Here is a 14,182-nt window from a genome sequence, read left to right as displayed (position 1 = left end):
GATTTAGACTAAAGTCTCAAAATGGTCCTTAACATATGACGTTTTTTTTTGTCCAAAACATTATCTTTTGAATTATTCGGTCTCTCACATTTGAAATTGGACCACATTTGGTCCATTTTGGACGGAACCGTCAAATTTTTGACGGTTTTAATTATCGGGTCACAAATCCGTCATTAATTGGGAGAAATTGATCCGTCACTAATCCGTTCGTCTCTGCATCTAATTTTGCGCATCAATTTCACATCGATTTGATTAGATTGAATCAATTTCACATCGATTTGGTTAAATTGAATCTCGAAAACATGCCGCACATTCACTTCCACCACCACCACGGGCGGCGGAGCATTCCGAAGGGGTATCTAGCGGTGATGGTGGGGCAGGGCAGCGAGCAGCATCGATTTGTGATTCCGGTGATGTACCCGATGTTCATGCAGCTGCTCAAGGCGTCAGAGGAGGAGTACGGTTTTGATCAGAAAGGTCCGATCAGCATCCCCTGCCATGTGGAGGAGTTCCGCCACGTCCGCTGCCTGATCGACAAGGAGACGGCAGAGCACCACAGCCACCACCTCCACGGCCACCACCACAACCACCACCACCACCACCACCACCAGTTTTTGTGCTTCAAGGCGTGATGAAATTAATGGCGGTTGGAGTTATTGTTAGGTGATTTTTAAATTTGATGTTTTTGTAAAATCAAAACTCGTTTTATTTGGCTCCTGGTTTGAATTTGACTTGAATTTGCATGATCTTTTGATTGTTTTATGTTTTGATCTATCAATCAAAAAATATTACGGAGTTTCTAGCGAATCTACCAATAATTTGTAATAATGAGTTCGAACTTCATAAATATCTATTAAATTCAAATTAGTGACGGATTTGTGACGGATTAGTTTCTCCCAATTAGTGACGGATTAGTGACGGATTTGTGACCAGGTAATTAAAACCGTCAAAGATTTGACGGTTCCGTCCAAAATGGACCAAATGTGGTCCGATTTCAAATGTGAAGGACTGAATAATTCAAAAGATAATGTTTTGTATCAAAATAAAAAAAAATCCATATGTTAATGACTATTTTAGGACTTTAGTCTTCGATTTAAAATAACAATGTAAACTATCCACCCACAGAGATTAAACCTCATACATACGCACCACAGCTCGGAAAAAATGCAATCGTGTCAATAAAAATTGCAATACATTAATTTCCGAATTGTTTTGCTGACACTTTCTCAATCACAGAATGGAATCTTTAATCAATTGTCAAATTGCTGAATTGTTTAAGATATGCCTTATCCTTGTTTCTAAAAAAATTGTTTGTAATATTGAGCTACTGACGCATGGTTCATTTTCTGCCATTTATTTCTCTTAATCTTTGCAAAAGCGTAGGTCCACATGTTTTTATTTTATAAGTTCTCGTAAAACACTTTCGTTTCATTAATAATAATAATAATAATAATAATAATAATAAATACTCCATAAAACTGTAGTAAGTAATAAAACTGTATTAATAAGAATTATTGGTCTTTACATAAATATGCACTCCCACATCTGTCGTTCCAATCTCATCAAATCTTTGCCTGTTCTTGAAGTTGTTCCTGTTCAAAGGATTCCCAACTTCAGTTGATGGGTTGATGCAATGGATAATCAAAATCACAGGAAGAAAAACAGATAGCATGCGTTTGAACTCGGCTCATATCGACATTCTTATGTCAACATTTTACTCCTGCTTTTTGAAGAAAGGATGCACCAACCTCGTTCACAAAGAAGGCATGGAAACCGTATGGAACCCTTTTCGGAAGTTCAACTACAGCAACAGGATCAGATGACATTGTTTTTGCATCAATTACATTCACTGCTGATTTCCTGAGGATCATAAACCAACACAAGGTGATGACAATTTAAAAATACTAATCTTAAAACAGTAATCTGAAACATGGCAACTTCTTCTGATCATGAAGTGGAAGAGAGCGTACCCAGTGTTTTCATCATGCACAAAGAAAATCAAGTAGCCATCATCTTCTTCGGATGCAGTCCCGGGCTCCCGAGGGACAAACACAGCTTCTGATCCAAATCTTCCAGGTCCGAGATCAAAGCGACCACTAACATTCCCTCCAACTTCAATCTTTTCCTTTCCAGTCTCCGGTTCAGCATGTAAATCAAACTTCACAATTCCAGTTACCTTAGCAATACTGTCCAGTACTGTCCCATACACATATCGTTGTTTCCTGCATCCATAAAAAACTTTTCATTCCCCTCACAGAATAGAATGAAAACCTTTTGACAAGCACCTAAACTAGGACTGATTTACATAACCGGAGAATATCCAATGGTAAGTGTGACACACATAAAACCAACGGATTTCATAGCATTACATATTAATAAAAAGGAGGAATCTTATCAGTGTAGATAAGAAAGATTCTTATCTTATACATCAAATAAAAAAAAAACTAGATATACTAAACAAACCTTAATAAACTTAAATAAGGAACCGATATTATAGGTACATCCAAATTAGTAAGGATACATATTACTAGTAAAAGAATTGATTTAATTACAATTTTATCTTCCAAAATCCAAAGTAGTTTTATTTAAGTTTATAAACATTTTTACCTGCCAGTATAGCTTTCGTTTATCCTGGGAAAATCAACGGCTGACTCAGATAGCTTTTTTTGAGTAGCCAGACCATTTTTAAGATTGAATCTCATCTCGTACCTGAAAGAAATATAGTATCACCTATTTATAAAGTGAGATAAGAGTATACATGTATCAGTATGGATCTTACAGTTCATTTGTGAAATTCTCAAGCTTTTCTTTTACAGCGCCATTGACCATGTCAAGATCAGGATTTTGAAGTCGGCAAGTGATCAGAACAACTTCATCACCTTCCTCCCAAGCATTTGCTGACAAAAAATTTACACAAATTATTTGTCTAAAATTTGAAGTCTGTAAACTCCAACAAGAACATAAGTCTCCCACTAGTTAGTGAGGAAGTTTAGAAAGTGAATCTTGCTCCAACAAGAAAAGTAAAAGCAGCTTCAAGTAAATCTGAGGCTCTATTAGAGGTTCATGATAAGTCATCAAGAGATCAGCAGAATTTATAATAGATTATGACTAAGCTTACTTTCATTTCTTTGACTCTGTCTCAAAATATGAAGATAAGTGTTCAACATTTGTGGAACTTTCTGCTAGAAATAACTGAGGTACAGCCAAACTTGCAAATCTAAGGCATATAAGGGTTGAGTTGCTCACCATTATGAAATATGAAGCAATTTGGAAGCTCAAACCACCTGATTAGCATCTCATTTGTTGCATATCGCGGAAGAACTCCAAAACGGGCTTTCTTAGTAGGATCAAAAGAATAAACGAACTTCTTGTCCTTCACCATCTCCTGCAAGCATGATAATTAAGAGTTTAAGTAGTTAGTATACAAAAGTTCAGGTCAGAAATATAATTATACTAATAAACTTCTTTTCTCTTTTGAGTTGGGGGAAGGGGTTGTTGAGGATTGAACCCTAGGCCTGTCTCTTTAGTCTTTACAGAGAAGAGGTTCACCACTTGGGTGTCCCCAGAGGAATATTACTACTTCATATAACAATGATGGAATGCTTAGAGCTTCCATTTTGCAATAGGACGGCTAATGCAGATTTTAGTTCTTATCAAGGAAAATTTGAAAGAGCAAGTGTCTGATGTAGGGTTATATACATCTTATATTCACATAAACAGTTCAATTAAGCTTCTGTTTGTCGCGTGAAAAGTGAAATAACAGAGAGAAAGCTCAGGGCCCATATGTAACATGTACAAGCACATTATGCCAGACTAGAAAATGGTACATGTAAAAAAATGTAAGCAGTAGCAGTGAACACACATTGTTGAGTAACCACTATACCTTTGGTCTGAAACACAGTGGCAGATCCATAAAAATCGCATAGTTTTCAGTAATGGCAAAATCATGCATCATAACTGACTCTGGAATAGTTATTGGCACTGGATCATGCATCAGACCTTCCTTGGAAACAACTCTGTATGTGACATATGGTGGCTTTTGAGAATAGCCGAAGGTAAACATTTCTCCTGGAAGAAAATACTGAATCAGGATATCGTTCATTGAACACAAAAGAAAGTTCCCATACGTTCTTTTTGAGGTGAGACTCACTGATCTGAAGCATGAACCTTCACATGGTCTCATCCTTATTTGTATTTCGATTAATTGGTTCAGAATAGGTACCACTAATTTTTAAGTTAATGTTTTCACAACCAACACAATATCCTAATAAGGGTTTTAAATACTCATCCTTGGATTTTATTAGCATGTTCTGTTTCTTTTTGGTGGAGGTACTTGTTTCGTATATTAAATAAAAGAAATTTTCTTTTAATGGACATGTTTGAGGATCAGAGAACATGTTCTACAACCATTAAGACTTTATGTCCTTACAAATTGATTTCCTAACCAACCAAGTTCATATTAGGCTCAATTGTAACTTGAACTCAAGCTGAATATTGATGGCTCAATCTCGAAAACCGGCTCAAGGTTGGGTCACTACGACTCAAAAATCCGAAGCTAAAAGAGTAAATACGAAAGCAATAAGGGCAAAATGGATGTAACACGTTCTTGGGGAAAACAGAAATTCATTTTGTATTTTTAATGGCTATACAAGTTAGTCCCCTTTGTTTCAGCCATCGTTTTTATACTACATGGAAATAACTTTGGTATTCGTTTCTTCTAAATCAGATTTACTGTAGAGAAATTTGTGCAGCAAGATGGAAAATAATAGACAAATTATGGCAGTGGACAGAGATAATTGTGTTGTCAAATTACGGAGGGAGGCTTTGTGGGAGCAGAGAAACTTAAATAAACCAGGTGATTGATTACTTCTACTGCAGTATGCAACTGGATATCAATTAACCTTACCTGTAAATGGGTCAACTTTAGGATGAGCAGTAAAAGAATGTGACAGTTTTTTGTCGTAATCCAGCAAGCCAATTGTTTCCAGATCCCCATCTTCCAAAACTTTGATGGCATCTGAATTATGAATAGTAAAAAACTATTTTAAGGAGGTCCGCATGCTTTAAGTAGAATGGACAGTAACGGAGGCTTAGAACAAATAAAATTGAAGCCTTCAGAAAGGTGCATTCTTCTCGAACTAAGACAGGAGAAAGAAAGAAAAGCTTACAAGGTTTATCTCCCTCACTAAGCGCCAAAAGCTTCCCATGATGATATACCAGAGCTGTATTAGCTGAAAGAGAACCCCCACAATTGTCAACCACAACCATGCATACATGAAAGGCAGATCAGCATTTCTGATGCTAAGGAAAATATTATGTTACCAAGAAATATAGAAACAATCTCAATGCAAGAGATGTATAAAATAGTTGTGTATTTCACCGACATAAGCAGTGATAAAGCTGTCATGTACTCTATATAAAGAAAAGAAAACACAGAGAGAGCTAGAGACAGTTAGATAAACAGCAGTGCAACCCACCTGTACTATTTCCATAGGTAAGATCCAGTACTTTGAGTTTTGTTCTTAGCATTAGCAAGTTAACCGAGAGAAGTCCGAAAAATCCTTTCAGGTCACCAATCTGCAGATCAAGTTTGAAATTGTTAGGCAGCAAAAAATAAAGCATGTAGCAGATTAGGGAGGAAAACACCCATGTTTCCTCATCTAAAATCAGAAGAACAGAACGAATAGCAGAAGATGTTGGTTAAACATCCCAAATACTTTTAGCTGTGTGCCGTTTCTCTCGAGAATTCCCCTTCATGATTGTCTCTTACACATTCATGCGGTTTAATGGATGGTATTTTAAGATTTTCACAAGTAAAACAACTCAGTGCTGCCCCACCCATGTCCATATTAAAAGAAGGCATCTTTTAAGTCCTCAGATGTGCAAGTATGGCTCAAGTTTTTCAAAGATGAATTGCTATGATGTACTACCTCAGCCGACAAAAAATAGACTAATTTTACCATTTTGGGGTGTCACCAAAATTAGACTAATTCTAAACATGGGACCTTACAATCCACTAACACTACCTCCACCACCTTTTCCTTCCCTCTCCCTTACTTTATCAATTACGTATTAAAACCTGTGTCATTTACAACTTTGTCTATTTTTTGTGGCCGGAGGTAGTATAACTTTGTGAAGGACTCAGCTCCATTTTAACTTGTGTGAATGGACATAAGGCAGTTCAGCTTTATAGTCCTTAGACACAGAAGAGAAACTGTTGTGATTATTATGCAGGTGTTTACTACCAGTAGATCAAACATAAACTCCTGTTTATAAGGATGTATCTCAATTCTAAAACCCTAATAAAATCCATTATTTTATCAAAAAAATGGGTCCAGATAGTATTTAAATCTGGAATCCACATTCTCGTATGATTTTCCCATATAGCAATCATCCAATTATCTTCAGGCAGTGTACGAAAATGTAAATGTGTAAAAAATAATCTCTTCTGCAAAGTGCAAACAAGTTATTAGACTTTAACATTGTATAAAATATAACACATACTATATTCAACGTATTTGAGCATTTACATGAAATAATGATTTCCTTTTACTAACCGATGCATATGGAGGCGATACCATATTTATGATTATGTCCTGGGGAACAGTTTTAGTACTCTAGTTTTTTTGAGTTGTCTACTAACTGCAATGACTCTGCTCCAAAGTCTCATTATAACAAGAGTTGGTTTAACTAGAAGAATTGGACAGAAATTGGTTAGCAGAATTGATACTTTATAGAAAGGCAAACAGGTTGGTTTGCAGAAGATATAGATCACACAGAGTTAAATCTATTAAATAGCTAATTAGTCTCATGGCCTTCACCTAACAAGTTTAAATTCCACTGCAGGGAAGAAAGAGGAGACAGAAATTGGTTAAAAAATTGGACATTATATTACAACTGAACATACCTTCATGAATTTTGATCCACCAAAAAATTCTTCTTGTTTAAGTCGCGATGTCTTCACAAAGCGGGAGACATAGGTTGCTTTCCCATTTTTGATGCGCATACCATGAATCATTCTGCAAAAAGTATGATTCATATAAACCATAGTCGAAAAGAGTTTCAATCATGAGACGTAGAATATGCTATAAAGAATTAGAGAATTGGATCTTTCACAAAGCATACATGGATATCTCATAAGATGCAAATGCATGAAACCAAACGCAAGCAATGCAAAACATAATAGGTATAAGTATTCACCATTGAATAGAGATCAAACGTTTTGGGGAAAGAGATGGTAATACCACTCATGTGGTAAGTTTTTACCCCATAAAAGACCTGATTAAAAATTGTTCCATTAAAGGGAACTTATGCTCCAAGATACCTCTCGTGGACTAAATGCATATTTATCTCTCGAAAACAATTATTAAGCTCCACTTTTGCAATTTTCATCTACAAAGAAGTAAACCAAACCAAATTTCCCTAAGTCAAATGACTATAAACATCTAGCCCAACACAATCACTCCACACTGCAAAAGAAAAGAAAAAATATAAACGATAACTTTGCCATAATTAGTCAACCAAAATGAATTACCATCTCATGTTCTATACTAATAAAAATGAATGCTCTATTTGAAAAGATGAAAGAAGCACGAGAGCATAGTAGATAGTCATCCTACGATAAAAGCATAGAGAAAGAGCTAGGCATCCTAAATTCGAATGAGGATTTGAAAGACGCACCCATCTCCATCAAACCTGCAAAAAGGAAGGAGAGGAGGATAAAGATAGTGCTTAATACCAAACTAACTGGAATGGTACATACATCACAGTTCACTACTTCAAATACAAAATACATTCCAGTTATAAATCATAAACATATGTCTTTGACAGAGAAAAGTTATTACCAATGGTATCCAGCAACTGGAGCAAACCTCGGATTGGGGCCAACCCTCACAAACTCACCATTGAGGCATTCCTGCAATAGGCAAAATTATGATTATTAAACTATATTGTACAGGAACTTTAGTGAAAAAGTATTACTTTATGTAAATAAATTGACACAAAACGTTATGATATCACACAGCAGAGGCACAAATCTTGTGCCTGTGGTCTCTGAATGGGAACCACCCAAACAAAAAAAAAGTATGCATAGTTAAAGCCTAACATCGAACAGAACAAATGAACCAATTTTAATATCTTTGTCATCAAACCAAACCAAACCAAACCGAATTATATTTTCAATCACATAGTGATCTTTGACTAGTTACATAGTTGCTTAATTCAGTTGTTAACAGCTTGTCATTTAATAATTTGGTTCATTTGGGTTGCCACAAAAGAAGATAATAACAGAAAAACAATTGAAGGTACTGACCGGCAGATGGCCCTGGACTGGGAGGTCGGTGAGCGGCGGCGTCTCGTCGACGGGGCCAAAGTTTCCGGCGAGATAGTGAAGAGGCTGCTTGGAGTCATGCATCATCTTGACGAAGGCCCATTCGAGCCAATCGATGGCCTTGGAGGCTAGGCCCTTGGTGGGCTTGGGCTTGACCACCACAACGCCGGCGCCAGTCCTCTCTAAGTCGTCGCTTTCCTGTGCGCCCATTTCGGCCTATGAATCACAGCGTGATGAGGGTGTGGGGATTAGATATAGAGGAACAAGAGTGCGTGGGGAGTAAATGTGGTGAGTGTGAATTGATGCGTCGCAATGCTGCCATTGCCACGTGTCCGCTTCTGCTTCTACCAATGATTCTCATTTTTCCTTTTTTCTATTTTCTGGCCACCTAACGATTTGTTTTCATCTCTTCAATTTTAAGAGTGTCCACGTGTCCACTAGGGCGTGGACACTCCAATAGCCCCGCCCCAAAAGTTGTTCATAGCCCCAAATTTATCATCTATAGCCCTAAAATTTTGTTTCCGCCACTACAGTGGATACCTCCAATAGCCTCAATTATTTTTCCATTTATGTTAATTCAATTATAATTAAATTTATCGGACTATATGAAAACGGCTATAGGTGTAGAAATTAAAATTAAACACAAAATTTTCGTCGTATTAATGGTATGGGAAAATTATACAACGAAAATTTAATATAGTACAAATCACAATGGTAATCACACTGCGCCGCCTCCCCTACATGCCCAAACTTCTTCAATCAAATCGGCCTGGAGTGTGGTATGTGAGGTGGCCTTGCGCATGTTAGCGAAACGTTGGATCAAATATTCATTGCTACGTGGTACGCCCATCTGGATCGGCGCGGAGGTAACACCGTGACTTGTACTTGCCCCCTCCTCCGGTGCCCAACGCTCCGCCGCAAATCCTTCATCTTCTATTATCATATTATGCAAAATGATACATGCTAACATAATGAATGGAATGAGGTGTATTTATAGGTGAATTAAATTTAATAAATTAAAAAATGGAAAAGCGCCGGACACCGCCCCCACTATGGGAGGCGCGGCTATTCGCCGCGTCCGCCCCGGACCGCAGTGTCCTCGCCCCACTTTCGCCGATTGGGTGTCCGCCCCGCCTATTTCGTCCGCCTTCAGGCGGACGTCCTTCCCACTACGGACAGCCGTGTCCTCGCCCCGAGCCGAGGCTAACCATTGTGGACACTCTAACAAACGAAACGTTTTTGTCTCTTTGTGATTATTTTACATTCTCTCCATTCGTGGTTAACGGATGCAATTTTTTTGGCAGAAAGTTTAAAAATAGTTTGTTAGATGAATGGAGAATAGAGTAAAAAAAATTAATATTTGCCAAAAACAAAACAACTCAATTATCTTGGAACTTCTCAAATAGAAAAATGGGGCTCTATTAATAGAACGTAGGTAAGATAAATTTCATATTAATCCATCAACAGTAACTACTACTATGACATATTAATCCCTCCGTAGATGACCTCTTCCTTGGGAAGTACTGAGTTTCATGCAGTTTTATTTTGTGTATTAGGTGGAGAAAGTAAAGTAAGAGATGAATAAAATAGAGATAAAAGTGTTTTCATTTATAGTTAATTGGTCATCTTGGATGAGACAAATAAAAAAGGAAAGTGAATCATCTTTAGTGAGATGGAGGGAGTATTATGTTTTCATAAACACGTGCGGAAAGGAAAGGGGTCGTGGTTATTGGGATGGAAGGAATATATGCTAGGGTTGGTATACTATCTAAAAGCAAGTTCTAAGAGTGCATAGTTATTGCATAAGTTTCGAACTCGTGTCTACTTTTTAATCGGTATAAGAAGAAGTAATTTTATCACAATGTGTTTGTCATGTCCGGAAAAATATAAACTTCGAACTACAAGAAAACAAAAATTTGGGCAATAAACAGTAAGGTGTAACTCTTAGAATAAGTAAAAAAATTAAGCAAATAGAGAATTTAATAATATATTTGAGCAATTACATAATACTACTAGTACTTGGTATTTTATTTAGACGGGGGGACTGCTATGTGTGCGAAAGTAGCAAATTAATAATAGCAAAAGTGGATCATAGTATAATTTTTTAATAATAAAAATAACAATAATAATAATGTTGTGCAATTAAAAATTGCTTAAATTACATGCGTAATCCATGCTGTCTTATTTATTCTGCCATATATAAATATTTTATCACTATTAGGCTCGACCTTTTATATTTATTTCTCTCGCCGTTGAAAATTGAAGAAGAAAGCAGAATCAGTATTTTTATTTTCCGACGCCGGCGAACGCCCCCGCTCCTCATTCTTTCGTCTCTCTCAAAAGCAAACCCTCTCCAACATTCATCAGTTGAGGTAGGAATTCTATTATTTCTCGTCTATTTTACTTTCTGCCCTATGAATTGCCAGTAAAATAGTGAAAACTATTTCAAGTTTATACTATGAATTGACAGTAAAATAGTGAAAACTATTTCAAGTTTATACTATGAATTGACAGTAAAATAGAAACTTTTTTCAAGTTTAGACTCTGAATCGGCAGTAAAATAGAAACTACTGTATTTCAAGTTTAGACAAAGGTCGTTTTTTTCTGTAATTCAAAAATCAGATCTTGAATTGGTTATATATGGTCCATAATTAGGACGTGAATTGTATTTATAAGAAAACACAAGATGTATATGCTTCAAAATTAGGGTAGGAGTTTGTTCAAGAAAAACACACATGTCTTTTTTTTTTGGGTTCCATAGGGCTTTTTCTTTTTTTGTTCTAGAATAGAACTTAGATTCCGTGTTTGTTCTAGACTTTTTTTTTGTTCCGGATTTGGGAGAGACGCATGACCCTCATGCGTCACCTTTTAATGAGACGCATGACGATTATGCGTCTTTTATAGAGACGCATGAGGGACATGCGTCTCTCAATTTTTTCGAATTTTAATTGAAAGACGCATGAGGGTCATGCGTCTTAGGGTAAAACGCATGACACTCATGCGTCTCTCCATAAAACATCAAATGGCTTTGTAGTTCAGTGGTAAGAATACCATATTGTGGCTGTGGAGACTTGGGTTCGAATCCCAGCAGCCACACCACAATTTTTAGGTTATCCTTACTCCAATATTTATTGAAATTTATTAATAATTAATTAATGCATATAACTATTACTAGTACTTTTAGTTTTTGTGGGCAATCCAAATGAGGAAACAAGACTATTGCATGTGGAAAAACAAGACGATCCAAGATCAATGCGCATCATAGCTATTTGATATTTATAGTACTCAACATCCAGATTAAAAAACTATCTACAAAATCTGCTATTACTAAGTGAAAATTAATTAATGACTTGGGAATGAGTAAAACCATAAAATGCTAAAACTTAACCTAGTGTGGCTGCTGGGATTCGAACCCAAGTCTCCACAGCCACAATATGGTATTCTTACCACTGAACTACAAGGCCATTTGATGTTTTATGGAGAGACGCATGAGTGTCATGCGTTTTACCCTAAGACGCATGACCCTCATGCGTCTTTCAATTAAAATTCGAAAAAATTGAGAGACGCATGTCCCTCATGCGTCTCTATAAAAGACGCATAATCGTCATACGTCTCATTAAAAGGTGACGCATGAGAGTCATGCGTCTCTCCCAAATCCGGAACAAAAAAAAGTCTAGAACAAACAAGGAATCTAAGTTCTATTCTAGAACAAAAAAAGAAAAAACCCGGGTTCCATAACTAAAAATCAGATCTTGAATTGGTTGTATTAGTAAGCGAAAACCAGATGTTGAATTGGATGTATATGATCCAAAATCAGGGTAGAAATTTGTTCACTTGAATTGGTTGTATTAGTAAGCGAAAACCAGATGTTGAATTGGATGTATATGATCCAAAATCAGGGTAGAAATTTGTTCAAGAAAAACACAAACTGGGAGGGATACATGTATGAAGATTATCTTTGTTTCAACTTTGCAAAGTCATACCTTGGGTCTTGAAGTTATTCTAAACTCAATATATGTGAAGTAGGAGTCCCTCCTGAGTCAACTATCAACTCTTTACTAGAAAACTTTAATATAGGCCTATTTGTTTTTCATTATAAAAATGTTTACATAGGTCCTGATGTTACCTTTATCGCCAAACATTCATGTTCCAAGTAATGGCCTAGCTCTTGTGATTTGCGAAGGTCTAAACTCACTCAATACTTTTAGCTTCTTCAATGGAATTCACTAAATCTCAAATTGCCATGTTTTTAATCGATGAAATGACGGACCTTTTTTAGCTCCAATTCTAACAGTACATAGCTTTAGGTGTCTTGTTCTTTGTCATCATAATTCAGCTTCAACTGGATTTGGCGAATGAATTTACTTATCGTGCTCATTACACATAATTTATGGAGCATTCGTTTCCTTTGTTACTCAACTTAGCCCTGATTTCGTCTTCTATAGGCTAATGGTGGTGGTTGGTGAGGCCTCTTTCAGGGCTCGTTTCAATGCTCCAGACTCACAGGTTAGATGTCTGGCCCCAAACATTCATGCATAACATCGCATATCATTATGTTCATTTTACACTTTCTCACCATATGTATTATTATATATTACCTTTTGTATAATTCACCCAAGACATGTATGCACTATGCAATGAATTCGTCATAGATAGAACCACATAATATACTAAATTTTCTATAATTCACCCAAGGCCTGCAATCCCCTTCTTGAAGCACTGCGAATAATTGGCCTAGTAAGATAATATAAGATCGATAAAAAGAAACAACTGAATGAGAGCATACTGTAATTACAAGAATAGTTTTTCCTTCATCCTCTACTTTCTCCATTATGATAATTGTTTTGTCAACCACTACTGCTGCATGTTTTGATGAAGATCGCTGACTTATTGGAAGGAGGAACTGATTTGTTTAGAAAGCTACCGCCTGACATCATGAGAGATATCCTGAGCAGACTCCCGCTTGAAAACACTATGAGGTGCAAATGTGTTTGCAGATCATGGCACGATCTAATAGAAAGAGGTGTGTATCCGATGAATGATGAGCTTTATGTGAAGATTCAAGCCTGGCGCTTCATAATTAATAAAATGGAAACGGAGATTTTTGAAAGACGAAAGTACGATAGCCTTGTGGCCAGAGGATCGACTATTGTTGTCATTGCTATTGCAGTCGGGTGCTTCATCTTTGGCACAAGGAAGCACTGTGTGTAAGTTTTAGGTGGTGTTTTTTTGTATGAAGCTTTAAGAATGAAATATTGCTTCATTTTAGAAAAATATTGCACTTTACTCACCATTGTAAGAGTATGTTTTTTTGTTTCATGTTGTTTTTGGTGGATCATTTAGTTGCTTCTAAGTAGTGAGAAAAAGTCCAATGTTTTAAAAACCGGACCGACAAGCGAACCGGCGTCATTACTGGTTCAACCGGTTCACTGGTCGAACCATTGGTTGAACCGGAATACTGTTTATATATATATATATATATTTATTTAGTAGTAAATAATAAAATTTAATTAAATTTTTTATCAATAAATATTATAGTATTATACATTTAATAGTATTATTATAGAAAACAAGTCTTGTACTAGTATATTAGAATATTTAATGACGTTAAGTTTAAAAACAATAATAAATTATAATACACAATATTAAAAACTAGTATTAAACTCTATGTATAATTATAAACTTCTATATTTTAAACATTAGTGATTGTAAAAGTATAATTAAAATATAAGAAATATATTATAATTAACAATTTCTTAAAAGAATATATAAAATTAAAATGAATTATCTTAAAAGAATATAAAATTAAAAAGAATATATTTTTAGTGAATGATATAATTTTATTAATTTTTT

At 35.9% G+C, this 14,182-nt stretch overlaps 2 protein-coding genes and 1 long non-coding RNA gene across 4 annotated transcripts; 2 read left to right on the top strand and 1 right to left on the bottom strand.

Annotated features, from left to right (window-relative positions):
* The first annotated feature begins 258 nt into the window (after nucleotides 1-258).
* LOC121755213 (auxin-responsive protein SAUR32-like) lies at nucleotides 259-632 on the top strand. The gene has a single exon (XM_042150495.1). The coding sequence runs from the start codon at nucleotides 303-305 to the stop codon at nucleotides 630-632; it is 330 nt and encodes a 109-aa protein (XP_042006429.1). The 5' UTR covers nucleotides 259-302.
* An 847-nt stretch (nucleotides 633-1,479) lies between these two features.
* Nucleotides 1,480-8,588, bottom strand: LOC121756238 (carotenoid 9,10(9',10')-cleavage dioxygenase 1-like). 2 transcript variants are annotated; one of them, XM_042151732.1, is made up of 14 exons: nucleotides 8,312-8,588; nucleotides 7,845-7,915; nucleotides 7,681-7,695; nucleotides 6,908-7,019; nucleotides 5,478-5,577; nucleotides 5,169-5,231; nucleotides 4,907-5,017; nucleotides 3,884-4,068; nucleotides 3,247-3,385; nucleotides 2,780-2,897; nucleotides 2,608-2,709; nucleotides 1,971-2,222; nucleotides 1,749-1,860; nucleotides 1,480-1,592 (listed from the first exon to the last, which is right to left on the bottom strand). In XM_042151732.1, exons 1-14 carry the CDS (start codon nucleotides 8,537-8,539, stop codon nucleotides 1,563-1,565), a joined length of 1,638 nt encoding a protein of 545 aa, XP_042007666.1. In that variant the 5' UTR covers nucleotides 8,540-8,588; the 3' UTR covers nucleotides 1,480-1,562. The 2 variants fall into 2 exon arrangements, with proteins under 2 accessions (XP_042007666.1, XP_042007667.1); XM_042151733.1 differs by lacking the exons at nucleotides 7,845-7,915; nucleotides 8,312-8,588 and having other exon boundaries at nucleotides 7,620-7,695.
* Nucleotides 8,589-10,543: 1,955 nt separating this feature from the next.
* Nucleotides 10,544-13,667, top strand: LOC121753862. The gene is made up of 3 exons (XR_006040511.1): nucleotides 10,544-10,701; nucleotides 12,775-12,835; nucleotides 13,208-13,667. It is a non-coding gene; the product is annotated as an uncharacterized LOC121753862 (long non-coding RNA).
* Nucleotides 13,668-14,182: the final 515 nt, after the last annotated feature.

The sequence above is a fragment of the Salvia splendens genome, chromosome 11 (genome assembly GCF_004379255.2).
Source record: "Salvia splendens isolate huo1 chromosome 11, SspV2, whole genome shotgun sequence".
Taxonomy (NCBI): Eukaryota; Viridiplantae; Streptophyta; class Magnoliopsida; order Lamiales; family Lamiaceae; genus Salvia; species Salvia splendens.
Note: the sequence above shows the minus strand (reverse complement) of the source record. Positions and strands in the feature narration are given on the sequence as shown.

Excerpts from the sequence above, each read along its gene's own strand:
- LOC121756238 (XM_042151732.1), bottom strand. The coding sequence starts at position 8,539 with ATGGGCGCACAGGAAAGCGACGACTTAGAGAGGACTGGCGCCGGCGTT. Across the intron at positions 5,018-5,168 it reads TAGTGAGGGAGATAAACCTT|ATGCCATCAAAGTTTTGGAA; the intron begins GTAAGCTTTTCT and ends TTCATAATTCAG. Across the intron at positions 4,069-4,906 it reads TAAAGTTGACCCATTTACAG|GAGAAATGTTTACCTTCGGC; the intron begins GTAAGGTTAATT and ends ATTTTCTTCCAG.
- LOC121755213 (XM_042150495.1), top strand. The coding sequence starts at position 303 with ATGCCGCACATTCACTTCCACCACCACCACGGGCGGCGGAGCATTCCG.